At 41.2% G+C, this 27,165-nt stretch overlaps 4 protein-coding genes and 1 non-coding gene across 5 annotated transcripts; all 5 read right to left on the bottom strand.

Annotated features, from left to right (window-relative positions):
• Positions 1–3,503: 3,503 nt before the first annotated feature.
• Positions 3,504–4,415, bottom strand: LOC116207881. The gene has a single exon (XM_031540995.1). It carries the CDS (start codon positions 4,413–4,415, stop codon positions 3,504–3,506), a length of 912 nt encoding a protein of 303 aa, XP_031396855.1.
• Positions 4,416–14,613: 10,198 nt separating this feature from the next.
• Positions 14,614–15,534, bottom strand: LOC116207876. The gene has a single exon (XM_031540989.1). The coding sequence runs from the start codon at positions 15,532–15,534 to the stop codon at positions 14,614–14,616; it is 921 nt and encodes a 306-aa protein (XP_031396849.1).
• Positions 15,535–18,157: 2,623 nt separating this feature from the next.
• On the bottom strand, positions 18,158–20,108 carry LOC116209493 (protein SODIUM POTASSIUM ROOT DEFECTIVE 3-like). Its single transcript, XM_031543144.1, has 3 exons — positions 19,232–20,108; positions 18,716–18,791; positions 18,158–18,512 (listed from the first exon to the last, which is right to left on the bottom strand). Exons 1-3 carry the CDS (start codon positions 19,916–19,918, stop codon positions 18,346–18,348), a joined length of 930 nt encoding a protein of 309 aa, XP_031399004.1. The 5' UTR covers positions 19,919–20,108; the 3' UTR covers positions 18,158–18,345.
• A 1,967-nt stretch (positions 20,109–22,075) lies between these two features.
• On the bottom strand, positions 22,076–25,446 carry LOC116208348 (UDP-glucuronic acid decarboxylase 1). Its single transcript, XM_031541727.1, has 7 exons — positions 24,602–25,446; positions 23,995–24,142; positions 23,823–23,902; positions 23,284–23,367; positions 23,074–23,148; positions 22,612–22,704; positions 22,076–22,496 (listed from the first exon to the last, which is right to left on the bottom strand). Exons 1-7 carry the CDS (start codon positions 25,247–25,249, stop codon positions 22,290–22,292), a joined length of 1,335 nt encoding a protein of 444 aa, XP_031397587.1. The 5' UTR covers positions 25,250–25,446; the 3' UTR covers positions 22,076–22,289.
• A 912-nt stretch (positions 25,447–26,358) lies between these two features.
• TRNAR-UCG lies at positions 26,359–26,432 on the bottom strand. Its single transcript has one exon. It is a non-coding gene; the product is annotated as a tRNA-Arg (tRNA).
• Positions 26,433–27,165: the final 733 nt, after the last annotated feature.

The raw sequence follows: 27,165 nt of genomic DNA, 5'->3' as shown, positions 1-27,165 counted from the left end.
ACTCGACTCGAATTAGATTAGTCGAGTTTCATTGGACTTTACCAAGGTGCATCATGAAAAAAAACATGACTAAAATAATCAGGAAAAAGTGGTTATTAATTATTGTTGTATAGACCAATAATATTTGATCGATAAATCACGAATTTTCTGCATGCTAAACAATCTTCCAATTCTTTTCGGTCTTTAATTCAAGCTAAATACTTCCCCACTTTTACTTCCCCATTTACATTGAGAAAAATGTCTCGATTCAAATTTGAGTGATTTGGAGAAAACATTGGGCTAAATATATGGTCGATGCACAGGGGGAAAAAAATGATGGGGGTATAAAGGCCCTAATAATATCCACTGTCATTAAAACCGCATTGGATCGGCCGATTTAGCCAGAAACCGATGCCTCATCCGGTCCGATTCTGTCCTGGGACCCAATCTGACTATCGAATCCGTGACCCCTTTTTTTTCGGTGGAAATCCATGACCCCATAAACCGGCCAGTTTTAAGCTGAAACTGTACCAAACTGGGAAGCTTAGACGTAACTCTAAAGTATAGACAAGCTTTTTACCACTCACCCAACCATCTTTTTGTTATCTTAGGGAAATAACTAAATTTATTACCTATATTAGGAATGATTTTTATTTTATAGTACTTTTTCATAATATAAAATTTTATTTTAATATTTAATTAAATGTGTGGTCCGATCCATTGAATCCCCAGACAAGCCTATGCACCCATGAATCCATGCCTCTACTGGTCCTACATCGATCCAGTTTTAACAACACGAATAATATCTCCTACACAATAAAAGGTCAAATTCCACATAAGGTTTGTGGAAAAATTGAACGCCCAATGGAAAGTGTCTAAGCTTTGCTTATGAGCCAATCATTATAATAATTTCCTGCTAGGAAAATGCGGCACATATTACCGAAAAAATGCGACAAATATCTATCCCGCAATTTCTGCTCAGTAAGGATCATATATCATCGAGCAGTCGATATTACTAGAAACCAAAACTTTTTTCTACTTATTTGTGTATTACCTCTTCCTGACGGTCATATTTCCTTTTTGTAAATTGAAGAGCTTTAAGATATGTAGATGAAAGAAAACGTAATGCGCTTGCAAAATTTCAGATAGCACTTTCATTTATATGATCTGGAACTTCGTTAATTTGGATTGATTCATTGTTTCTAAGGTTGATGTTCACATACATTTGTAGACAGTTGAAGACCTCCTTCGAAATTAAAGTAGGATCATTTTCACTTGCTCGTCAGTTTACAGTAATTTGTAATTTTTGCCTGATATCAATTGAATTTCTTTTTCTCGGTTGGGCATTAATTCCATTTATAAAGGTTACTCCAGGGCGCCATAACATTGAATGGTACGTATTAAGTAGCCTTCCATCACGTATATATGCAAATATCAGTATGGGGAAAATGTAAAAATAAGATATTGTAATGATGTGTTCGTTGAATTAAAATAACAAAAGAAATTGATCGAAAGAGAGAATCATAAAATTAGGGGACTAATTCATAAACTTTTTCGATATGTCAATGAGCATATTGTAGTCAAGGAGAACCGGTGAATTACATGAATTGTTCTTCCTCAAAAATATTATATTTCACGTAATTATGGTACATATAATCTTTTGACATGATTAGCATATACGAGAGATAAAAGAAAGGTGGTGAGGAAAAGATGTTGAACTAGTTTCAATGTCAATAATCAACTATAAAATTTTAAAAGGTGGTGGGGGAGGTGTTCTGTGGTCTGAATATGGACAAAAAGAAAAAATCCAAAATTTTTTTCGGTTCATAATTTTGATATTATATCTGAAAACTCAATTATGCTCCAACTAATTCATTCGAGTTGGGTTCATAATTTTGATATCTGAAAACTCAATTATGCTCCAACTAATTCATTCGAGTTGGGCCTGCCCACTAAAAAATAAATTTCTCATAAAATGAATTTTTTCAATTCACAAGACTCGAACTTATGAATGGATAAAATTCACGCCGGGAAAGAGCAGGTTTTCAAATAACATAATTGGACAAATAGACTTCTTTGTAATGTTTGGCTAAAAAAATCTCCTTTGCAATGCATTTTAATATAGAGTAATATGTTCAGAAATTGCTTTAAATTTTGAAACTGAGATTGCTAGTTCCAAATTTTGAATTCTAACTAAAACTTATTGATTTTGTAAGAGTTCAATTTAATATAAATCTTGCAATTTTATTTTAGAAAGAGTTATGGTGTAGTGGTGCACGATCTTGTTTGATAATCATAAGGTTATAGGTTCGATTATTACGATAGGACTACACATATTATTGGCTATATTACGATTTATATTTAATTGTATAACCTATTTTATAACTGAAAAATTAAAAAATCTTGCATTTTTGTAAATATTCTGTCATTTGGATTCCAAACAATGGAATTCAATTGAATTCTTATGAAATGTATTGAACTTCTACATTTTGGAGTTCTAAAATAGACGGTGAATATTTATGTTGTCTTTAATAGTTAGCAAAACTAATGCTGTATTTTGCTTCCAACTGCCCTAGTTTCAACACGTCACTGAAAAATAGAAGAGACAGGGATCCCCATTTTTTCCATGTAGACAAGGAAGAAAGAAACGAGTTTAATTGCTCAAATTTCTTTAGTTTGATGAGAGTACTAAGTAGAAAACCCAGGGGAAAAAAAGGAGCTCTTCAATGATCAAATGATCAACTTGCGGGCCTAATCCATTTCTAAGGTTGATATAATCGATATTTATATGCGCGCACACATGTAGGCAGTCGAAGAGCTCCTTAGAAATTAATAAGAAGAATATCATCAGGGTGCAATGTTTTGTGAGCTCCTCGTTATTTACCCAATCTCCTCGTTTTCCCCTTCACAATTCATTGATTCTTCTTATCAATTCAAAAGCATGAGAAAAACGCACTTCGCTTGCGATACAGTCACAGTACTATATGCGCGTGTGATTAACAACATGTGCAATCATAAAAGAACGCTGGGAAGATTTCAGGAGGACTAATTTGGCAAGATTTGAAATCCCGAGTGCGATCTATGAAGCACTCCTAGTAGTAAGAACACGGAGAGCGTGTGTATTGGACTGTGTAAATAAACATAAAATTCAAGGCCCGAATTAACTTCAATACTCCATGTAACAGAATCCACTTTAGCACAACAGTAAGCTCAAATCTTGAACCCTATATATGAATAAGAAAAATTTTGTAAAATTCTTGAATCCTGAGTAGTTATGAAGATCGAGTCTTCATTTTTTTTTTTAAAGAAAAAGAAAGTTGATATTCACTTGATCGAGGACCATTACAAAAATCTTGCCCTAAAACCAGACATGATGCCCTAGCCGATGCCCTAGAAAATCATCAAAACCCCAGAACAAGATACAAAGACCTAGAGAGAAAATTGACACAGGCGGAGATAGAGTTAAGGCACTTGTCAGTAAATCACCTTTGGTTTTTTTTTTTTTTTTTGGGTGATCGATCAGTTTACATGTGGAAGGGCCCCTTGGAATCAAGCTGCATGCACAGTCCCATGTAGGTACTGTAGAGGACCCGATCTTTGGCGCCAGTGCGATGGTTGCTGGTGTGCTTGCAGAAGTACTTGAGTTCGGAGAGCTTGCAACAGCCAAGGAGCTGCCCGAGGAGGAGAAACAGCCAGTTAATTTCCTTCTTCTTGGTGGGGACCAGCCTCACACAGTTGGACTGCTCACAGTGGCGGCAGTCGGGAAGGGCGGGGTTCAGCCACCGATTGGGGGCCCTGTCGTGCATTAAGCACCTGGTATTGGCTATGTACTCCCACAACTCGGCGAACTTCTCCTTGAGATCATACTGCATCTCATACTTCGTGTCGCACCGCTTGCATTGCACCTCCCCGGTGATCTCCCTCATGCCATTGGCCATGAGGTATGCATAAGAGTGGACCATGGCCCGCCTGTCTGTGGCCCAAGGGAAGGGCGGGGTGATCGTCTGGGCCTTCCCTCTCCTGCTCAGCGAACCGCCCGCCCCAGCCACTCGTCCACGTTGCACCTGTGCCCTTGGCGACTGGACAGCTCCAATAGAGGGTTGAGGGTCCTCTTTATGAGGCTGTGGCAAGATTGGCTTTGGGAGATGTTGCGGTGGCGGCATCTGGAAGAGCAGCTGCTGGTGGGGGTTGATGGGAAGTGGCCAGGAGGATGGGGAAGCGTTGGGCACCACGAAGTGGTTAGCGAGCAACTGATGCGGCTGGAATATTATTGCAGGCGAATTTGGGGGAAGCTGCTCAGGCTTTGGTTGCTGCTTGCGGGGCTGGGGGGATCCGAGGGAGAGGAAGAGATTGAGGTCGTCGGGTTCTTGGTCTCCGGGGGCATCTACAAAGCCCCTGGCTGATGAGGTGGAGATGTTGTTCCTGTTGACGTCCATAGCCGCCACAGAGATTAAAGAAAGCAAGGAAGGAAGAAAGAATGAAACAAGGGCATTAAAAGAATAAGAGAAGACGTTTGATAAGGGGAGAGAGAGGGATATCAGATAACAGAATCAGATATTCTTCAGTAGAAGATTAGCATTTTTTTTTTCAGATATATAGCTTAAAAAAAAGGGAGATGTTTTAATTCATAACTAACTTAATTTTTTTTGTTTGGGTAGGAAACACGAGGCAAAGCTTAATACAAAGGAAATGCAGAACTACGACCTATACCGGCGCGGGTAAAAAAGACCCAATCACATTGCCAAACAAAAGCGATTCAAGACCTATGGGAGGGTTTGTATAAAAATGAACATCTATCGGAAACTAAAGTGCATGTCGAACTAACAAATATGTGCAAACATTCCCCTCATGATAATATGTTTAACCTGCACGGTCCACTTCCGCGCTAGTTCCCAAATCAATTGACATACCACATCCGAGACCACCTCAAAAATAACTTGGACATATCCCATTCTCCCCACAACTTCCAAGCCAGTTGGTACACCCCAAAGCTCAACAACTATAGCCTTGGCAATTCCAATCATTTGAGCAAAGCCTCAAATCCAATTCCTAGTATCATCCCGGAATGCATCCCTAAGACCCGAAATTTCACTCGAAGGAGCCCGTTCAGATGAAGCTCCACACATAGATGAGCAAAATTTTCTTTTTTATACGGTTCAATATAAATATCAAGCTTAAATGTTTTACCCAAAGTTTTCTAATCTCACGAAGGCAGGACTTATAGTAATATTCCATAGGGAATGCCAGAATGCACGCCCAGACAGCCGTCCGACTAATCCTTGAAAATAAAGAACCCATGCACGGATGGCGAGGTGGTTACCTTGCACCGTCCATGGTGCACTATTGATGGCGCAAGCGCGATCCTCCCGATATTCAAAATTCACAAAGTAGTAATCATTCCCCATGCTAACCACCTTCATATCCCTTTCGGTTTCCAATGGAACAACAAACGCATCTGCAGATACATATATGTCGACCTAACACCTCATGATCAACGAGCCCCACCAGGGCACGCAAAAACTTTGAAACCGCTCTTTGGTAAAACGAATGTTGGGACAGGTCTCCTCATCATTTGGATAACCATCATCTCCCGTAAAGGGGAAGAAGGTTTCCAGTTCCTGCAATGGCGGTCCTACTAACTCATCACGAGCTTCCTTCGGGGACTCGCCTACCCCAAAAACCGTCTCCTTATACCACAGTTTCCTCAATGCCAGTGCATCTCCATCCGCCATTGCCATCTCCAAATCCTCAGCAAGGTTCTTCCCATAGTTGTTTTTCGATCATTTCTTCGAGAAAAAGAAGTTGTCCTTCTCTTGGGCAGAGAAAGCGTTTTCCTCCATCATGCCATAGTTAATTTTTTATTTATGTTTATAAACGATGATAATTCACCGAACCACGAAAATATCGGCATTGAGGAGTCGTTTTGCTTGGAGATGGTCAAAACTCATGTATAGAAGGAAAAATCTACTTTACATAATTTTGGATTTTTCGTCTTAAAAACCAAGATCCAAATCACATCCAAAAATAACTTTTAGGAAAAATCGAACTACATATTCAAATTTTGTCTTCGAATTGGTTGCGGTTTGGTTTTTTGGTTATTCGAATTTCTTTGAGCAGTCCTACCTAGAGATTAAAACAACTTACGTATTATTTGCTTTGGAGACATTTTCACTTCATAATCGAAAGATATAATCTTGACCAATGCAGGCTGGTTTAAGCGGTTTGACGCTTGTTTCGCTTAAGTAAGATCTCGGATTCAAATTATTGTAAATGAAAAAAATTCACGCTGTGAGAATTTTACCCATTAATGGACCGACTCAGATCGATTGGATTAGTCGGACCCAAATTGGATTTCAGGATATCAGGATATTAGGATTCACATTGAAAAAAAAAATTATAATCTTGATTGTCTTCCACTGCAAAAAAAAAAAAAAACTGCTACTGGGTATGCCCTTCTTTTGCCTTATCGTCTTCCATTGCACAAGATTTTTGCACGGAGTGAACTTACTTCCTCCTCAAATACCGAGCATTTTGATTGGAGCCAAGTGCAGTGGACTCATTGCCTATTAGATGCATTAATTAGGCATGCTCTTCCAATTTCAGTGTTGAATAACCGAATCGCAACTGGACCACATCCTTGCTTAGTCTTGAATTATTGAAACTAACTTTATTATCCAAATCAATCTTATCTTTAAAATTGAGCTCATCATCTTCGATACATTTTTGGTGTCTATAGGTTAAACTAGACTGATTACAGTTTCTCCTCCACCCTTTGACTTTTTTTTCCTCTTCGATGCTCTCTGAGATATGAGGACTCATTCTCAAATGTCTCTATTAACAACGACGATCCCTGTGCTTATAAGCTCCAAAACATTAGGCGGAGACAAATTTTTGAGTTCTTGCGAAGAAATAGTCTACCACATATATGTGTGTGTATGTATACACACACGAAGAGGAAGTGGAGTAATTTCCTATTTGACCATCTAAATATAATATATAATTTCTACATCCAAAATCAAACTTTGTCATGTCTGTGCACCTGGCGAAATTGAAGCTCCTCGGTTGTTCAAAACTGTTAATGTTAATTAATTTCATATAATTATTATTTATTAAATGTCTCTTCCTACAAAAGAAAATATGCACATGTGAGATTCATTTTTATAATAAATTATGCTATTACATGCCTCCATTTATATGAAGCGAGAAAAAGAAAGAAAACGTGACTTTTATTGACAATATGACTGTGTGCATTGTGAATGACAAAAATGTCTTTAGTATTTTGAATGACAGAAATGTCTTTTGCACGAAGGGTCTTGAAGAACAAGAGAAGACGTAAGTATGATAAGGAGAGAGATATCGGGTAACAAAATATCAGATTTTTTTTTTAGAAGAAGATTCCAATTTTTCCATATATATCCCTAAAAAAATAGATTTTAAATATAAATAATCCAACTTGTTTGATGTTTTTTGCAACAAACTGTTATTTCATGAAAGCAGGGTTCGGAAATTTTATCATGTTCCCTCTCCAGCGGCCACCATAGCTTGCAGGTCTCCATGGAACCAGGAGGACGGGGTGGAGGTCGTGGACATAACCACAATAACAACCGAGGTGGAAAGTGGAATCAAGGGGGTGGCAGAGGCAGTGACCGATTCAATGGAAATGGCTCTGGACGTGGACAATCCTATGACAGAGGCAATGCTAGTCGTGGGTTCAATATTGGTGGACGTGGGGTCCTGTTGAAATTATTTATGGCCGTGGACAACCGAGCCAACTCCCACACTCGGTAAGGTCCTCAGGTAATTTTCCTTTTGTCAATGATGGAATACTAGGACATACTCCTGCTGCCGTGGTCTATCAACTATGTAATACTGCTGGACATACTGCCCTCCAATGTCTTGATCACTATAATCAATACCAGTCTCATACTTTTCCTATGTCTCTTGCTGCCATGAGCTTAAATGATGCACCTTCATTGGATGCTTACTTAGACTTGGTGCTTCCTCCCACATGGTCCATAATGAAGGTATACTTGACAATCTTACTTCATATTCTGTTCCTCATCAATTGTTACTACAAATGGATCCATTTTGCCTATACATAATATGGGTTCCGTATGTTCCTAATCTTCGACTATGTCAAGTTAACAATTGCCATGTGATACTCACAAAATTTGGTTTCTCATTAAAGGACAATCTCTCAAGAAGGATTCTCCTCAGCTGCCCTTCTAAAGGATCTCTCTATCCCGTCCTTCGGTGATCTGGCATCAGCATCTTGGGCAAACAAATTAGTCGATTTTGGAAGTTCTCAAGTCTAGGCAATTAATTCTAATGCTTTCTATCAATAAAGATTCCTGTGATTCTTGTAATTCGGGTAAATCTTACCGGTTACCTTTTTCTCTTGTGGACCACGTTGTGAATTTTCTTTTGAAAATAATACTTGCAGGTGTTTAGCACTCTCCAATTACGTCTCATTTAGGACTTAGATATTATGTTATCTTTATTGATGATTTTTCTAGATTTACTTGGCTATTTCCATTAAAGTTTAAATCGGAAGTCTTCGATAATTTTCAAATTTTTAAAACACAAATGGAAAATTTACTTGATAGGAAAATAAAAATCTTTCAATGTGATGGTGGTTTAGAATTTAACAACTCAAAATTTCGGGAACTATTTAATAAATCAGGAATTACCTTTCGCATATCATGTCCACACACTCCACAACAAAATGGTGTTGCAGAGAGAAAGCATCGTCATATTCTTGATATGGTCCGAACATTTCTCATTCAAAGTCATCTTCCACAACGATTTCGGGTTGATGCCTCATTTATAGCGATTTTTATGATAAATAAACTCTCTTCCCCGGTTTTACAAAAATTTTCGCCCTTTGAAAATTTGTTTGGAAAAACACCGGATTATGGATTTCTATTAACATTTGGAGGTGCTTGCTATCCTAATCTCACGCCTTCTGCTCCACACAAGCTTGAGGCTCGATCTAAAATTTGTGTATTCATAGGTTATGCAAGCAAAAATAAGGGGTATTGATGTCTTGATATTAATAAAAAAAACGTGTTTATGTTTCTCGACATGTTCGGTTTAATGATTCTAATTTTCCATTTGCAAAATCTACTGTTGTCGAGACTCGTGAAAAACTTGCTAGTCGCCCGAATTTTTTCCCGGCATCCATTCCACATATTTCACCTCTGCCCAATGTTGTTGGATCAGCCCAAGGCCGGAACTCTCGTTCTCAATCCAATACCATCACGGGCCCACCTTCAGAAATTCTCAGCCTAACAGAAGAACCAGCCCGCCCTAGACCGCTTGGCCCAACCAAACCAACTGACAGCCCGCCTCGCTCCATAAATGTTTTGTCCAATCTGTTGCCCTGCCCAAGCCCAATTCACACTTCCACAAATCTTCAGTCCACCTTCCTCAACAGATGGATGGTGTTCCGTCCGGCCCAACATCCAGCCCAAGCCCAGTCCACACTTCTACCCGTCCACTGCCCGCCTCACTACCCAGCCCAGCAGACTCTCCTCAGCCCAATCTCACACTGCCTTCCAACTCCACCATTACCGAGCCTGTTCAACCGAACTCAATAATCAACACCCAATGGTCACACGTGGAAAATCAGGAATCGTAAAATCAAATTCTAAATTTTCTATTCTAGCCACATCACCTACCACGGTCATGGAACCAACATGTTACTCGCAGGCTATTAAAGATTCAAATTGGCGTAATGCAATGTCGAAAGAGTTCAATGCTCTTCTCCAAAATGGAACATTGAGTTTGGTACCTCCATATCCTCGGGCCAATGTGGTTGGAATCACTTGAAAGTTTCGAATCAAGTATCGAGCTGATGGAAGTATTGATCGATACAAAACTCGTCTAGTTGCTCAAGGATTCCGCCAACAACCAGGCATTGATTACCATGAAACCGTCAGTCCTGTGGTAAAACCATCAACCATTCGCTTAGTCCACTCTCTTGCTCATTCCTCCTCTTGGGATATTTGTCAATTAGATGTCAAAAATGCATTCTTACATTGTCACTTGCAAGAGTAAGTTTATATGCGTCAGCCTCCTGGCTTTATTCATCCTTTTTCCTTAATCATATTTGTCGACTTTATAAATCTTTGTATGATCTTAAACAGGCTCCCAAAGCGTGATTCACACTCAATTCAGTTCTTGCATTCACTCTTTTCGGATTGTTTCTAGTCCTGTTGACTCCTCACTATTCATCCATCGTAATGCCCACCATACCGTTTTGTTAATGCTCTATGTTGATGATAGTATCCTTACCGGCAGCTCTGCTTCCCTTCTCAATCGATTCATCAAAATCCTCTCCGATGAATTTGCAATGAAGGATCTAAGTCCCCTGTATTTCTTTCTTGGAATACAAGTCCAGCGTTCATCTAATAACCTCATTCTTTCCCAACACAAATACATCTCATATATTCTAACTAGGTTTGGACTTGCAAACTCGGCTACAATTAATATGCCATTACCATCTCGTAGTAACCTATTATTGACTGATGGCGAGTTATCGAGTGATCCTACTGAATGTAGGAGTATGGTTGGTGCTCTACAGTACATAACAATTACCAGACCTGATATATGCTTTGTGTCAATTTGGTTAGCCAGTTTATGCATACCCCACAGATGACCCACTTGTAGACTGTAAAGAGAATTATGCGCTATCTTCGGAGAACAATCTCCCATGGACTCACTCTTCGCAGGTCCTTTGATCTATAGATTACAGCCTACATGGATACTGATTGGGTTGCCTGCCCGAAGACTAGACGATCGACAACAGGCTATGCAGTATTTGTTGGACCAAGTCTCATCTCCGGGCGCTCCAAGAATCAGCCTACAGTGTTTAAGAGCTCGGTTGAATATCATGCCCTAGCTTACACTGTAGCAGAAACGCTCTAGTTTCGTCAACTTATTCTTGACATTGGCCATAACTCTCCGAGTCCTATCACTACATGTTGTGACAATATAAGTGCTACTTACCTTGCAGCCAACCTAATTCAACATCAGCGCTCTAAGCACATCGTAGTAGATTATCATTTTGTGCGCGAGCAGTTTCAACATGGTGATCTACATGTACACTATGTCCCAACGTCCAGTCAGCTGGTTGACATCCTCACTAAAAACTTGTCGGTGCTCCTATTCCAATCTCACCGTCGCAATATGTCTATATCTACGCCCCCAACAGATTGAGAGGGTGTATTAGAATATATTTCGATATTTCAAAAATATTCTTGCCTTGTATAGCTCATTATTATATCTTTCTTAAATATATATGAGATATACCGACCCTAATTGGGATACGGCCAATATTATTCACATATTTGTACACAGTTCGGCATTCAGGAGTCACTTTTGATTGGAGATTGTCAAAATTCATGCATGCATGCATGCATTTCTACTGAAATTGTTACAAAAAAGGAAAAGAAAAAAAGGATTCGAGCACGAATCCTTAGCATTAATAAGTGTAATTAATATGCAGGGCTTATCCTATTTATGAAAAGTTCTGGAACACTTATCCGGTACATAACAAGTATAATTCATAGTTTAGTTTGGATGATAAGATTTGTTTGATGGAATTTTTAACGGAACACACATATGGAAGTTGCTGAAGAAGTTTATTTATGGTATGTTAGGATTATCACAAATTATTTACGGATGACATGACAAAAGTGAATATTTTTTAACACACGCTGAGAAGATTATGAACATAAACATTAATATATATGTATATATGTCATATCTGAAGCTAGAAGACTGTATATGATGTACAAACTGCAAGTGGGCAGCTAAAATTATGTCTCATGTAGAACTTTGGAAACTAACCAGGCTTTTCATTTTCTTACACTGGCAAAAGCATCAGCTTACCGACATCGGTTGGTTAAAGCGGATCGGTGCTTATTCCACTTAACCAAGGTCTCGAATTCGAGTTCTTGTAAATGCAAAAAAACTCACATTAGGAGAGCATTACCCCTTAGTGAGCTGACTCGACTCGACTGGATTAGTCGGTACCCAATTGAGTTTTTCGGATACCATGATTCAAATCGGAAAAAAAAAAAAACATCGGCTCTTGGACTAGAACAGAAATCTAACAATGTAATATTATATGTTCATTTTCTCTTAGTTTGAATAGTGCAGAAAATTTTACCAAATTCTGTAAGGAAATTGATTTTCCCCTCAAAAGAAACTAAAATTTTAGAGTTGGAAAAAGTCGCATCTTGTAAACGAGAAAGGTGTCTCAGTGACACTACACTTGTCATTAATTTAACACTTCAGGTTTATGGGTATGGGTGTCTGAGTCAATAGGAGTTGACAAGGCAATTACTAGTTCAATGTACTCTCTATTAGTTCACCTTGATTTCATTATAAATCAATATCACATTAGGGTGCAAACACCGCAGGTTGCCACGAATTGGAAATTCTTAATCGATTTTTCGATTTATTGTAATAGTTTATGTAATAACCAATGTAGAAATATAACGGAAACTAAGGACAAATTACTTATGTATATATAATTATGAATTTCATATTGATACTAAATGATTCAAAATTTTAAAAAATGTACTAGTTAATATTTCATATGGCATAAAAACTAGTTAATATTACATGCGATATAAAAATTAACATTTCTCCTAAATAATCGTAATTTGAATTTTCAATAATTCTAATTCTCCATGTAATAATTCTTCATAGAAGGTAAATAAAGTTTTAGCTAATAATTTTCTTTTCTTCTTTAGTTTAGTCAATAAACTGGTCAGGCCAGAGCCTAACAAAAAAAAAACAAAGAAACAAAAAACAAAAGATTAAAAGTACTTTTTTTTTCCATAGATTAAGGGGCAAGACCCAGCGAAATTAAACAATACAAAGGCGAAATATGGCGGTCCCAAATAAATCTCTTAACATGAGGTGGCCAAGGCCGTTAGGAATATATGTGAGGACATGAACGCATAAAAGGCGTGAGATTGCTTGGCAGGCTAGCCAATCAGCGCACGAGTTACCTTCCCTAAAGACATGCTGCACAATAATTTCCCAGTTGAGATAGCAGTGTTGATCCCATGTACCAGTGATCGAAGCAATAAGCACAGGTTTTGCAGAAAGTAATAAGCTCTTGGACTACCCGGGAGTCCGTTTCGACTACAGGTATTTGGCAACCAAGGGAACAAGCAAGGTCGAGGAGTAACTTTGACAGGTATGGATCGGCGCCAATAATATCTCCTAAAAGAAGGGGTCAAAATCCATTAGGAGGTTGGTTGAGAAGGCGATGAACGCCCAACAGAAGCCTCTACAAGCTTCGTTTGCCTTTCAATCACTGTAAGAATTTCCTTCCAGGAATATGCGGCGAATATCTATCCGCCAGTCTCTGCTCGGCAGGAACCAGAAATCATTGAGCAGTCGACATTACTAGAAACCGAAACGTTCCTCTTTTTCTTTCTTTTTTCCCCTCCTCAAAGAAACCACGAGTACTCACAGCTAGCTGAGATTTTTTCAGCATGGGCATTTTAATGGTTCACTCTTTCTTCCTTTTACTGAGTGAGTAGAGTACTTTACACGATTATCATACATCCATCTTGTAAATTGAAACAAACAGTTACTGAAAAATTGAAGGCAGAGTAACCCTCATGCAGACGGCGAAGAAAGAAGTAGTTCATATACTTCTGTCGATGGGATCGAGTATATTAATGGTTGGGACTTCGTTAGTTTAGATTGGATCGTTTTTTTTCTAAGGCTAATGTTCACATACACTTGTAGGTAGTCGACCAAAGAGCTCCTTCGAAATTAAAGTAGGAATTCAATAGGTGCAAATGTGTCATGGGGATCAGCACATGCATTTACTTTGAAACTGTTGCCTGATATCCATTCAATTTATTCGAGCGGTGCAATGGTAGATCAGGGTGCAATGTTTTGTGAGCTCCTCGTTATTTTCCCAATCTCCTCGTTTTCCCCTTCCCAATTCGTTGATTCTTCTAATCAATTCAAAAGCATGAGAAAAACGCACTTCCCTTGCGATACAGTCACGGTACTATATGTGCGTATGATTAACAACACGTGCAATCATAAAAGAACGCTAGGAAGATTTCAGGAGGACTAATTTGGCAAGATTGAAATCCCGAGTGCGATATACGAAGCACTCCTAGTAGTAAGAACGCTCGAGCATGTGTATTGGAGGGTGTAAATAAACATATAATTCAAGGCCTGAATTAACTTCAATACTCCATATAACAGAATCCATTTTAGCACAACAGTAAGCTCAAATCTTGAACCCTATATATGAATCAAGAAAAAATTTGTAAAATTCTTGGATCCTGAATAGTTATGATTTATGAAGATCGAGTCTTCATTTTTTTTAAAGAAAAAGAAAGTTGATATTCACTTGATCCACAAAACAAGACCAGTCATAGACAAGTATATCTCAAGATGACAATCGAGGACTATTGCGAAAATCTTGCCCTAAAACAAGACTTGATGCCCTAGCCGATGCCCTGGAAAATCATCAAAAAATCTAGAACAGGATACAAAGACCTAGAGAGAAAATCGACACAGGCGGAGATAGAGTTAAGGCGCCAGTCAGTAAATCACTGTTGGTTTTTTTTGGGGTGATCTATCAGTTTACACGTGGAAGGGCCCCTTGGAATCAAGCTGCATGCACAGTCCCATGTATGTGCTGTAGAGGACCCGATCTTTGGCGCCAGTGCGATGGTTTCTGGTGTGCTTGCAGAAGTACTTGAGCTCGGAGAGCTTGCAACAGCCAAGGAGCTGCCCGAGGAGGAGAAACAGCCAGTTGATTTCCTTCTTCTTGGTGGAGACGGGCCTCACGCAGTTGGACTGCTCACAGTGGCGGCAGTCGGGGAGGGCGGGGTTCAGCCACCGATTGGGGGCCCTGTCGTGCATTAAGCTCCTGGTATTGGTTATGTACTCCCACAACTCAGCGAACTTCTCCTTGAGATCATACTGCATCTCATACTTCCTGTCGCACCGCTTGCATTGCACCTCCCCAGTGATCTCCCTCATGCCATTGGCCATGAGGTATGCATACGAGTGGACCATGGCCCGCCTGTTCGTGGCCCAAGGGAAGGGTGGGGTGATCATCTGGGCCTTCCCTCTCCTGCTCAGCGCTCCGCCCGCCCCAGCCACTCGTCCACGTTGCGCCTGTGCCCTTGGCGACTGGACTGCTCCAATAGAGGGTCGAGGCTCCTCTTTATGAGGCTGTGGCAAGATTGGCATCGGGAGATGCTGCAGTGGCGGCATCTGGAAGAGCAGCTGCTGGTGGGGGTTGATGGGAAGTGGCCAGGAGGACGGGGAAGCGTTGGGCATCACGAAGTGGTTAGCTAGAGGCGCTTGCAGCTGATGTGGCTGGAATATTATTGCAGGAGACTTTGGGGGCAGCTGCTCGGGATTTGGTTGCGGCTTGCGAGGCTGGGGGGATCCGAGGGAGAGGAAGAGATTGAGGTCGTCGGGTTCTTGGTCTCCGGGGGCATCTTCAAAGCCCCCGGCTGATGAGGTGGAGATGTTGTTCCTGTTGATGTCCATAGCCGCCACGGAGATGAAAGAAAGCAAGAAAGGAAGAAAGAATGAAACAAGGGTCTTGAAGAACAAGACGTTTGATAAGGAGAGAGAGATATCAGATAACAGAATCAGATTTTTTTCAGTAGAAGATTAGCATTTTTTTTTAGATATACCACTTAAAAAAAGGGGGAGATGTTTTAATTCATAACTAACTTAATTTTCTATTTTATTTTTGGATAGGAAACACGAGGCAAAGCTTAGTACAAAGGAAAAGTAGAACTGCGACCTACAGCAGCGCGCGGGTAAAAAGCGATTCAAGACCTATGGGAGGGTTTGTATAAAAATGAAAATCTATCGGTAACTTAAAGTGCATGTCGAACCAACCAATCAGTGCGAACATTCCCCTTATGATAATATGTTGAACCTGCACAGTCCACCTCCGCGCTAGTTCCCAAAATGGGATCCACAGATGATGAAAGATGCGGTGCGGGACGTTAGTAGAAATCGATTGATATACCACGTCCGAGTCCACCTCAAGAATAACTTGGAACATATCCCATTCTCCACCCAACTTCCAAGCCGGTTAGTACACCCCAAAGCTCAGCAACTATAGCCGTGGCAATTCCAATCATTTGAGCAAAACCTAAAATCAAATTCCTAGTATCATCGCACAGAGTGCCACCCGCACCTGCCATTCCGTCCCGGAATGCATCCCTAAGACCCGAAATTTCATCGAAGGCACCTATTCAGATAAAGCTCCACACATAGATGAGCAAAATTTTCTCTTTTATACTGTTCAATATCAATATCAAGCTTAACTGTTTTACCCAAAGTTTTCTAATCTCACGAAGGCAGGACTCATTGTAATATTCCATAGGGAATGCCAGAATGCACACCCAGACAGCCGTCCGACTAATCCTTGAAAATAAAGAACCCATACACGGTTGGTGAGGTGGTTACCTTGCATTGTCCATGGTACACCATTGATGGCACAAGCGCAATCCTCCCGATATTCATTCCCCCATGCTAACTACCTTCATATCCCCTTTCGGTTTCCACTGGAACAACAAACGCATCTGCAGATACATATAGGTCGACCTAACACCTCACGATCAACAAGCCCCCCCAGGCGCGCAAAAACTTCAAAACTGCTCTTTGGTAAAACTAATGTTGGGACAGGTCTCCTCATCATTCGAATAACCATCATCTCCCGTAAAGGGGAAGAAGGTTTCCAGTTCCTGGATCGGCGGTCCTACTAACTCATCACGCGCTACCTTCGGGGACTTGCTCACCTCACAAACCGTCTCCTTATACGACAGTTTCCTCAATGCCAGTGCATCTCCATCCACCATTGCCATCTCCAAATCCACAGCAAGGTTCTTCCCATCGCGGTTTTTCGAGCGAAAGAAGTTGTCCTTCTCTTGGGTAGCAAAAAATGTCTTCAGTATTTTGAAAGATAGAAATGTTTTTTGCACGATGGTCCATATACTTTTCGCATTAATGGTCAGAAATATCATATATTGAGTTCATTAGCTCGGTTCAAAAGCTCAGTGTCAACAGCTTTACATTTACGATACAAATCATGAAATTGTTAATCAAATCAATTATATATTGAATGCTTTGAGTACCATGTAAAATCACAGCTTGTAATAAAACTTCAAAACGACAATCTCTAATCCCTTAATTAGAACTAATATTATATACCATTTAAATAATAATAATACATTTATTATATTAAAATTTTATCTCTCGGTTAGATTTAATTGATTATTCAATTAAATTAATTACCTATTTATTATATATTACATTAAATTTAAAATAATAATAACTCATTCATTATCTTACAATAAAATAATTTTATTAATGATGCACTGATACTTTGTTAGCCTGCGAGATCTAGGATTTTTCGAGAGAAAATATAATCACATTTTGAATCTTTGATTTTTTTTTTTTTTGGCTGAGTACTGAATCTTCAAATTCAAGCATATAATTAGATTTTTTGCGGTGAGCATATCTTTTTGACAACCAACCACGATATTAAGTCAAAATGGCCTTCACTTAGATGTTCATACTACATGGTACGCTTTCCCGTTTATAAAGAGGATTAACATTTGACCATATAAAATACACATGTATATATCATATATGATATATATATGTGTGTGTGTGAGTGCGTGACGATCAGTAGCCCAATTCCCATTGGGCCTGGTCTGAGTAAGTTCAACCAGCCAGAAGTAAACCCGTAAGAGAAGTCGATCACTGTCATCAAATGAATACTTTTCTAATCGGTTTTATGTTGCTACATGATGTGAGAAAATACCGAATCAATTAAGCAAAGTGCGGCTGGTAGAATTCTATGATTTGCAGAGGGAAGTGACAGCGTTCACGATTATTATACGATTTCCCAAAAGCCCACAACTGGGAATATTAACGGTAGTTACGAAAAGATACGCAGAGACTGTCTTTGGGAATCACAATGGCGTGCCCAAGAACCACTGTGGTTCCTTCCCTTTGCATCTTTATGGCCTCATCGAGACTGATAACAAAAGGGCATCAGACTTGGGATCTCGATAACTTCCCAGATCGATCCGTCACACTCAATTGGCAGCTAAAATCCCAAGATTTGGTTCGCTAGAATAACCCGTTATATCGGAAAGAACCATAGAACTCCATCTGCTTATATCAGAATGTCCAGTCGAGATTGATTACAGGTTCCTTGTAAAAGACTCAAACTCATTTACATAACGGCATACTGGATGGAACTGAAAAACCTTCAGACTCGATTAATGTTGGCAGTTTCGGGAATAAAGTACCTAAAGCCTAACTTGATGTTCGCTAATATTTCTTGTTCTCGGAGCTAAGAACGCTAACGACCGAAGGGGCAGAGGTCCAGAATTGGGCGTTCTTAACCTTGGAGACACTTGCCAGTACGCTCAGGGGCGTCACGTCCCCGACTACCGTCACTTTCTTTGCTGCAAAGTCTATGTTGAACGATGTCACTCCTGCACGAGCACAGATTTTCAACATCTTAGATAATGATGAATTTAAGTATGACAACCGCGTATGGTACAGCACAGTCTGGGAAATCTAGGATTGCTCCAATTGCTCGTGGTCAGTCTACCTGACCTGACGACTATGCCCGGAAAGAAAATAAACTAAACAGGGCAAAAAGGATTAAAGGACATCATTTGCATGCTTCATTTACCTTCCATTCTGGAGAGATGTTTCCTCAGTTTCTCCGCACAGCCTTTGCAGTGCAGTGACACCCTCAGCACAACCATCTGCTTGTTTTCATCGAGAAAACATCGGTTTTAGACTTGGAAATGTTTCAGTTGTTCAATAAGGTTATTCGGTTAATAATATTCATGAATTGCCACTTCATATGCTGACCGAACCTACCATGATACCGAAGTCGTCCCTAAGGGTTCGTAGATGGGCCTTGTGTCTAGCTTTTAATACTGTACCGAAAGTGGTATAGCTTTAAATACTAACATTCACCTAAATTTCTTCGTAGACATTATCGAAAAATCAAACTAAGGAAAAGGTAACGTAGTGTTTTCATTTCCAGGACCAGTCTGTATTTGAGAGGACAAATCGACAAAAAGAAGAAACAAAGGATAAATTATGGGAAAAGCTTGCAGTTGGAAGCGGTTCTGATGATTCAATTGAAGACTGTTGATTCAAAATCCTTAATATGGATTAGAGATAGAGAGGTTAGAACCTGATCAGAAGAGGATTTATTGATGCGAGACGAAGAAGAGAGCTTTGAAGCGGAAGCCGGAACAGAGGATTTATCATCTTTTTCCTGCTGATGATGATGGACTCCCTGCTGTGGAACTGGAACCAGTCCTAGAACCGGTTCGTTATAGTCCAGCGACCCGTCGAGCGAACCAGGGTCCCCCAAGAGGTAGCGCGTTGATCCCGGAGGGGTGATAAAATCACTGAGAGTAGCAGAGCTCTTCTGCACGGTGACAGCAGCATGATGAGGATGGTAATCACTCTGCTTTCCATCAACTGAGCTGCTGCTCTTCTTCTTATTCTTCTTCTTCAATGACAACTTGGGGCTCGGCTTCTTGGTTTGATCAGAGGCAGGAGTCGGTTTCGGAGAGGGGTCTAGTACAGCTGTGCTCTTGGGCTTCTGGAGCTGGTGGTAGGGGGTGGGGTTGATGGGAGGGAGCTGGGTGGAGGAGCACGGGGCGGAGAGGGTCGGGGTGATGGTGGCCCGGAAGGAGAGCCTGCGGGGGTCCCGGATAATGGGGTTGTGCCGGTCAATGGCTCGGCCTCCCAGCTGCGGTGCCGGCTGAGCCGAGGAGGAGGAGGAAGGCTGGGATGGGAGGTCCATGATGTGGTGTTGGCTAAGGCATACGGAAGTGGAGGCTTGGGATGCACAGAAGATGTCTATTTTCATGGCTTTGGCATATAATGGAAGATTGAGATTTTCAGATAACAAACAGAGACAGAATGAAAGTGAGTGGAGAGGGGAATCAGAGCGAGCGAGAGAGAGAGAGAGAGAGAGAGAGAGAGAGGCCTCTTTGCTTTTGAGCTTTGAATCCTAATAACGGAGAGATAGACGGAAGAAGAGAAATGACTTAATTAATCAGTTCCAAATGAATTTGGAATAGGAATGTTGATAAATACCCGTCATCCGGTCGGAACACCGTATTGAGATTCAACAGCCCTCGGTTTTCTCTTTGATGTACGCTTCAACCGATATGTATGCAAGTACAGAACAAGGAAAGTTAACGTTATCTGGACGTGCAGTTTATTGTCCTGTCAGTTGTATGGTCGCAGTCGAAATGGTTTTTGTTCGTGTACGTGGGTCACGTGTATGTTTCGAGTCTAAACGATGGGCAGTGCTGTTGGGATAAGTCTGGTTGAACAAACGTATGAATGAGGACATCTTTGCACATTTTTGTCCGCAATGGTAAGTTTTTGCCTTCGGAGATGGCTCCTCCTGCCATTGATAGGCACAAGATCTGACCTGACAGTGGGTGAAAATTCAGGCACTCACTAGATAAAATGGCTGGCTGGCTGGCTACGCATGTGCATTTTTCTTTATTTCTCCCAATGTCTGACTCTGCTCACAGTCACTATTTTCAGTACACTCTTGTACCACTCACAGTCACCATAAACACCGTGCAGTTAGGCCCGGTAGCTGAGTATTCTCTTGTATAACTTTCGGGGTCGGAGTTTTTTATTATAGTAACAATGAGGTGAAAAATAATTAAATCGGTGGGATGACAGGAGGGGTAATGGCGCATGGCCTACAGAATTATTGTATTGTATCACACTTTCTGGTGCTAATGTTGTCCTTGTCCCTATGATTTTTAATTTCCTATTCTGCAGAGGGGAGAGAGAAAACAATTACAGAAGGGGGAAACATGAGACAGTGTCCAACGGTAAGAGTGGCAGCACGCATTGAGCTTAATTATTCCTCGAGTTCATCGGTATAGGGGGACAAAGCATCAGATTTAGCCTAGGATTATGGTTAATTATTGCAGTAATTGCCGTGAGAATGAGAATCAATCTGTCACACCTAACATATTTATAGCTGTTGCTGACTTGCTGAGCTGACGTAGTTGTTGCGGAGGAAAAAAATTTAAACCGGTCGAAGATGGTCCATGGAACAATTTAAACCATATACATATGGCCTTCCCCACTTGTATTTACTGCGTAGAGCCCACGTCTCCGAGCAACCTGAAGTGTCCTGTCACCAAGGAAAACAAACTCGTTGTCAAAAACCTTATTAATCACCGGGTCGACAACAGTCACTCGATGTAAATTTTGGTATCGTGCCGTATCAGAGACTACCATTCCCTGCTGGGTTATAACGGATTGAGAGAGGGACACCGAAAGATGAGGCATGAGAGACTGACTTTTGGATTGTTGCTGGATGGAACATATTCTGGTTCTGATGGGCAAAGCCACTTTTTTTCTTTGTTTTCTAACTTCCGAAATTTCTCCTTCCACAAACTTTTCCGGAATCGGATGCTTCTACTCAAATACAAAACCCCTTTCCTTTCTTTCTCATCCTTTTTCTCCCTTCTTTATATCCCTCTCCGCCCACCCTTTGCACCAGCTAAAGAGCTCCGACTTCCAACTCAAAAGCCATTGATTCACCCCCATTTTCTCGGTCCCGGTCTTTTTCGTGTGGAGTGTCCCGATATTCCGGTCATCCAGTTTTCACAAATTTCCTTTCCCGAGAAGAAAGCGCCTCATCAAATTGGCACATAGATATATCACTGAAAAGCTTCTTTGGTCAGCCTAGTGATCTTCGTTAGAGAACCTGATCATAGTCATTAACTCGTTGGGACCCGGGGCGCACAAGTCATCCTTTACCTTCCCGGACCCATCCTTTTCTGGGCCATCTTCCTGGGCCCACCTACGAGGTTGGGCTAACTCATAGCCCCATTTACATTGTTGGCTGAGATGTCCTTGCGCCCAACAGTGGTAACCCAATACATCTCTAACAATGATATTTGCCCACAATTGAGGAAGCCATGTACATCCACAATTGGCAAATTACTTTTGCTTGAGATTCTAACTGACTTAACGTAAATCGATGTCGATAAGTACGCGACAAATAAAATATTATACATTCCTACAAAATTGCAATATCGGCGTTCGATCTAATGCAAAGAAGACAGGAACAAAAGAAGTATATGGCGAATGGACAAGAGTCTTGCTCTTGATACAGAAAGAATCAACAAGATACAGATATGCTTTCAGTGCTATACATTAATTCTCCTTCTTTAGGCGGTCAGCGCTCGGCTCTCCATTTAGAGCCCTTTGCCTTCATCCTCGTTCAGGATTCTATTTCGGAAGTCAGACACCATCCGTGGAAGGCCCTCCCTGAGAGTGATCTTCGGTTCCCAGTTGAGAAGCTCCTTTGCCCTGCTAATGTCAGGCTTTCTCTTGTGGGGATCATCTGCTGTGTTTGGTTTGAATTCAATTGTTGCACTCGAGTCAATGGTTTCTTTCACAACCTGTACACAAAAGAGAGAACGATGGTAACACCGCAGCACAATGCATAAATACCAGCCCCGGCCTCAAATTCCTTTTGAGAGTATCTCTTAATGCAAGCAAATGCAAGAAGCAAACCTCAGCGAGCTCTAGCATAGTGAACTCTCCAGGGTTGCCGAGATTGAAAGGCCCTACATGCTCGCCTTCCATTAAGGCATATAGCCCATCAACCTGTCGTTGGAAACAAATTTCAATATTATCAGTGTTGTTCAAAACTACTCAAATGGGATAAGTGGCCTTTAAAGGGTTCAGAGCCCAGATGCCACTATTCTCCTCTCCCCTTGAACCATGCTTGATGTTCATCCTGGAGAAAAAGAGGTATACCTAAAATATATGCAATTGTTTCTACAATTTGGCCAAAAAGAATTAGATCCTAAATCGAGTCCCCAGTAGTAGGATGCTGAGTGGTCAGAGAAATGCAACTGCAGTGCCAGCATTGTAAATTTTGCTCTAAGTAAGAAGCAGCTTCACAGATTATGTTCCTTTAAAAAAAAAAAAAAAAGGATGCTGATAGCAAAGAAATAATGCCATTGTCCATACCAAATCTGAAACATATTGGAAGCTCCGAGTCTGCTTTCCATCTCCATAAACTGTCAGTGGTTGTTTGCGAATTGCCTGCAGAAAACAGCAGCCCAATATAAATATTCACATTCCAACCTAAGCAAATCACTTCGGAGGCCTCCAAAATTGTAACCAGAAGGAGGGGGGGAAAAAAGCCTCAAAAATAGTTGGAACCAGATAAGATAATACCTGAGCAACGAAATTACTGACAACACGTCCGTCATCTAGACCCATCCGCGGCCCATATGTGTTAAATATACGAGCAATGCGAACCTGCAATCAAGAAACGCTGCAGGTTACATTCTTAAGCAAGCAATAGGGTGCATTAGTCATTACTGATCCAAGAGAATCAACCAAGCAATCAACGTGAATGTGAGATATAAATTTAGCTTATAATGAACGACGGGTGCCACTTAAAAAGTTGGACCGCCCAAGCTGCTCCAGACGGTGACTAGCAGGGAACTGAATGAGTCTTGAAATTATCATGAACCCAAAGAGCCATCACAAGAGCAGAGAAAATCCACGGGATAGGCAAAACTAATCATTCAAGATTTTCCTCCTTATTACCATCTATGCAGCAAAAGGGAAAACTTCCAATAGTAAGGCTAATCACTAGTGCCAGAAAAAGCAACCTCCAGGCTTAAATTACGAACTGCTCATTCTTGAAAACAGTCATGCAAGATCCCTGCACTAATTCAACTAACTTAATGAATGTTGCCGATAATTACCTCGACACCTGCTCCTCGATGATAATCCATTGCCAGCGTTTCGGCAGTTCTTTTGCCTTCATCATAGCAACTTCTCACACCTACACCATCCCAAATATGAAGCACCTCAATGCTTGTTGCACCATGAAGTGTCGATAGGGTAGAAAACAAACAACAACATCGAGGAAAGTACCTATTGGATTCACATTTCCCCAGTAAGTCTCCTTCTGAGGGTGTTGAAGTGGGTCCCCATAGACCTCACTTGTACTGGTCAGCAAGAACCTAGCCCCTATCCTCTTTGCCAAGCCCAGCATATTCAATGTGCCCATCACGTTAGTCTTGTAAGCTCTAAGTCAAGGATCTCAATACACATATTGAAAAAAATCCAAATGCGATCACGCAAAGAAACCGGGAAACCAAATTGATTCGGGAAACACAACCAATCACGAATAAAGAAAATTCAATCCTGGTTCTCAGAATTGTATTTTGCCTACTTCATGCTATATTGCCCGACCCTCAACTTCGAGTCGAAAATAGTAAATGATATTTTAAGAAACTTCAAGAGATAAATGCCAATGCTCTCTCTCTCTCTATAGAAAGCTAGAGCTAGAAGAACATCAATCAGCAGGGAGCAAGCCGAGCCATATCGCAGCAAAGGTTTTGACTTTTCCGGAAAAAATAAACCAGAAAGCGGAAATTTCCTCCGACCAAACACAACCAACTGATGATAAAGGCAGAAACTTGGAATATGTTATCGAACCGGAAATGGCAGAACTGCGACACGGTAATGAGAAGGATATGATAGTCTTGATGGGGTTGTACTTATAATGAACAGGGGACGCAGGGCAAGCGAGGTGATAGATCTGATCCACCTCCAGAAGTATGGGGTCGACCACGTCGTGGCGTATCAGCTCGAACCTTGGGTTCCCGAAATGGTGAACCAAGTTGTCCTTCCTCCCGGTGAAGAAGTTATCGATCACGATCACGTCGTCGCCCCTGGCGATCAGCTTGTCCACGAGGTGGCTCCCCACGAACCCGCCCCCGCCAGTGACCACGATCCTTTTCCTCCGCTGGCCGATCTGCACGGGCACCCGCGTCACGGGGCGGTGGTGGGGCTGGGCGGTCGTGGTAACTGGATTGGACGAGGACGAGTCGAAGAGGTCGGAGGAGATGGAGAAGGAAGCGCGGGGCTGGTGGTCGGAGGGACCGAGGCGGGAGAGGGAAGGCTGGAGGATGAAGAAGGTGGAGCCGATGAGGATGCCGACGAGGACGAAGAGGAGGCGCTGCTCGCGGAAGAGGTAGTGGAGGGATCGGGAGAGGGATCTGGGGTGCTTGAGGGCTTTCGGGGAGTAGGGAGGCGTTGACTGGAGGGTGCCGGGGATCTCCTCGTCCCGGGTCCGGTGGTTCACGCTCGATTGCTTGTGGAGCTGCTTCATCGTCGCGCTCATCGTTGGATCAACCCCGACAGCCAATTGAATATGAATCCTCTCACACAATCACGGAATCGCAGCAGCAGATGGCGATGGAGGAGTGGAGTGCAAGGAGGATCAAGAGTTGCAGACTCCGACACATAATAGAGAGGGAAACAAAAACAGAGAGAGGGGAGAGGGGCAGGGACAGGGTGGATAGATCTGATTTTGTGTTTCATGTGAAAATTCCATTTACGTAAAGAAAATGTTATAATTCACGTGTTTTTCGCTCCCTGATGTTTTCCCTCCTTCTCAATTTGCTCCCTCTGGCTTCCTCCTGTTTGTCGGCATTTTTGCTTCTCATGGGCTTAGGATTTTCTTTTTCTTTTTCTTTTCTTTTTTTGCTAAATTTCGATACGACTTACTTTTTGCTAAGACTGAGATACTATCTATTGGATCATGAATTACAACTTCCATATCACACGAGATCATAAAATTACAAATTGAGATCAACCTTCTCTTTTCACACAACATATACATATACATATACATATACATGTAATTAGCGCCAAAAAAAAAAAGGGATCTAGCGGTATGAACTATGCATGGTTTAATGAAATGTGCCAAACTTGAGTGGGCTTAGGGCTCTACGGATAGAGGAGGAGATTAATTAAACATTTAGAAAGCAACTATAAGTACGCTCCTCGGAACAAAAACAAGAAAACATCCAAACATGGTGGTTGTGACTTGTGAATATCAATAGAGATCACATATTGCCACTTTTACAAAATTTAACAAATAATGCGTGAGCAGATCGGCTTAGATCATGAGACGAATCCGGACCATTGGATCTCTCTCCTATAGCATTAACTGGGATTCAATTAAGTCCGATCAGTTAAGTCCCGATGATTATGTTACTAATGAGTTTTGAACATAAATAAATGGCGAATGTAAAAAAATGCTTCAAGAGAGCTCCCTTACCCCGTGCCATGCTAAGCATCTATCCATGGAATTACATGGCCAAAAAATGGATCCATGGTCGGCCCATCAGTTAACTGGGCTTACCGGCCCACCCGAAAGCCCAATATGAGACGAGTGCATGCAAAAGAAAAGGTGCTAAAACCAAGCGAGAATGGTAAAGAGTGAGCCGACCACAGTGGGAGTCGAACCCACGACCTTTTGATCCGAAGTCAAACGCGCTAATCCACTGCGCTATGCGGTCATGGACTTGTTGCATTCGTTCAGTTTAATGTATAAGTAGATTCAAATTCATTAGACCTTCTTCCTTAAAGAGAAATTGATCGATGAGCAAGGAGCATCCAAAAGCATGAAGATTACACACCAATGACAGTTGACAGGGCAGCACGCTAATTGACGATCTACTATGTTCATATTGATTTCTCGTGCACGCATGCACGGGGGCAATGTCTAGTCAAATACGCAGCTATCTCTATGCGTAATTTGATGGGTGTTTCTTCTGTCCCGTCCTGCATGTACATCTCATTGTCTTTCAATATCAAGGTAGATGAAAGCACAAGCTCTCTCTGATGCAGTCCTTCTCACAGCTTGCTTATATGTATATAAACACACGTCGATATCATGCATAATATATATGTATAATTTGTACTGACAAATCACTGAAATATTGTGGAGATGATTTAGACGTATGTGTCTATAATATATTTATATATATATATACACGAGGTGCAACTAAATTCCAAGTCATGTAAAACGACATGGCTGGGGTCTGTGGAGTCTTGTGGGTAGCGGTCGAAATTCTATGTCTATGCCATTTTCTGGCAGAGTACCACACGTTGCCTGTATTGGTCAACCGGCGCTCAATCTTCAGCCAAACGAGAGAGTTTTAGGGTCCAAGCTAGCTAGCCTTCATTATGAATTGATGATATGGAATTCATTTTGCCCATGTCAATCATGCGATTCCGAGACCACATTTT

This window comes from Punica granatum, chromosome 5 (assembly GCF_007655135.1).
Source record: "Punica granatum isolate Tunisia-2019 chromosome 5, ASM765513v2, whole genome shotgun sequence".
Lineage (NCBI taxonomy): Eukaryota > Viridiplantae > Streptophyta > Magnoliopsida > Myrtales > Lythraceae > Punica > Punica granatum.
This window is presented reverse-complemented; position numbering and strand designations above follow the sequence as displayed.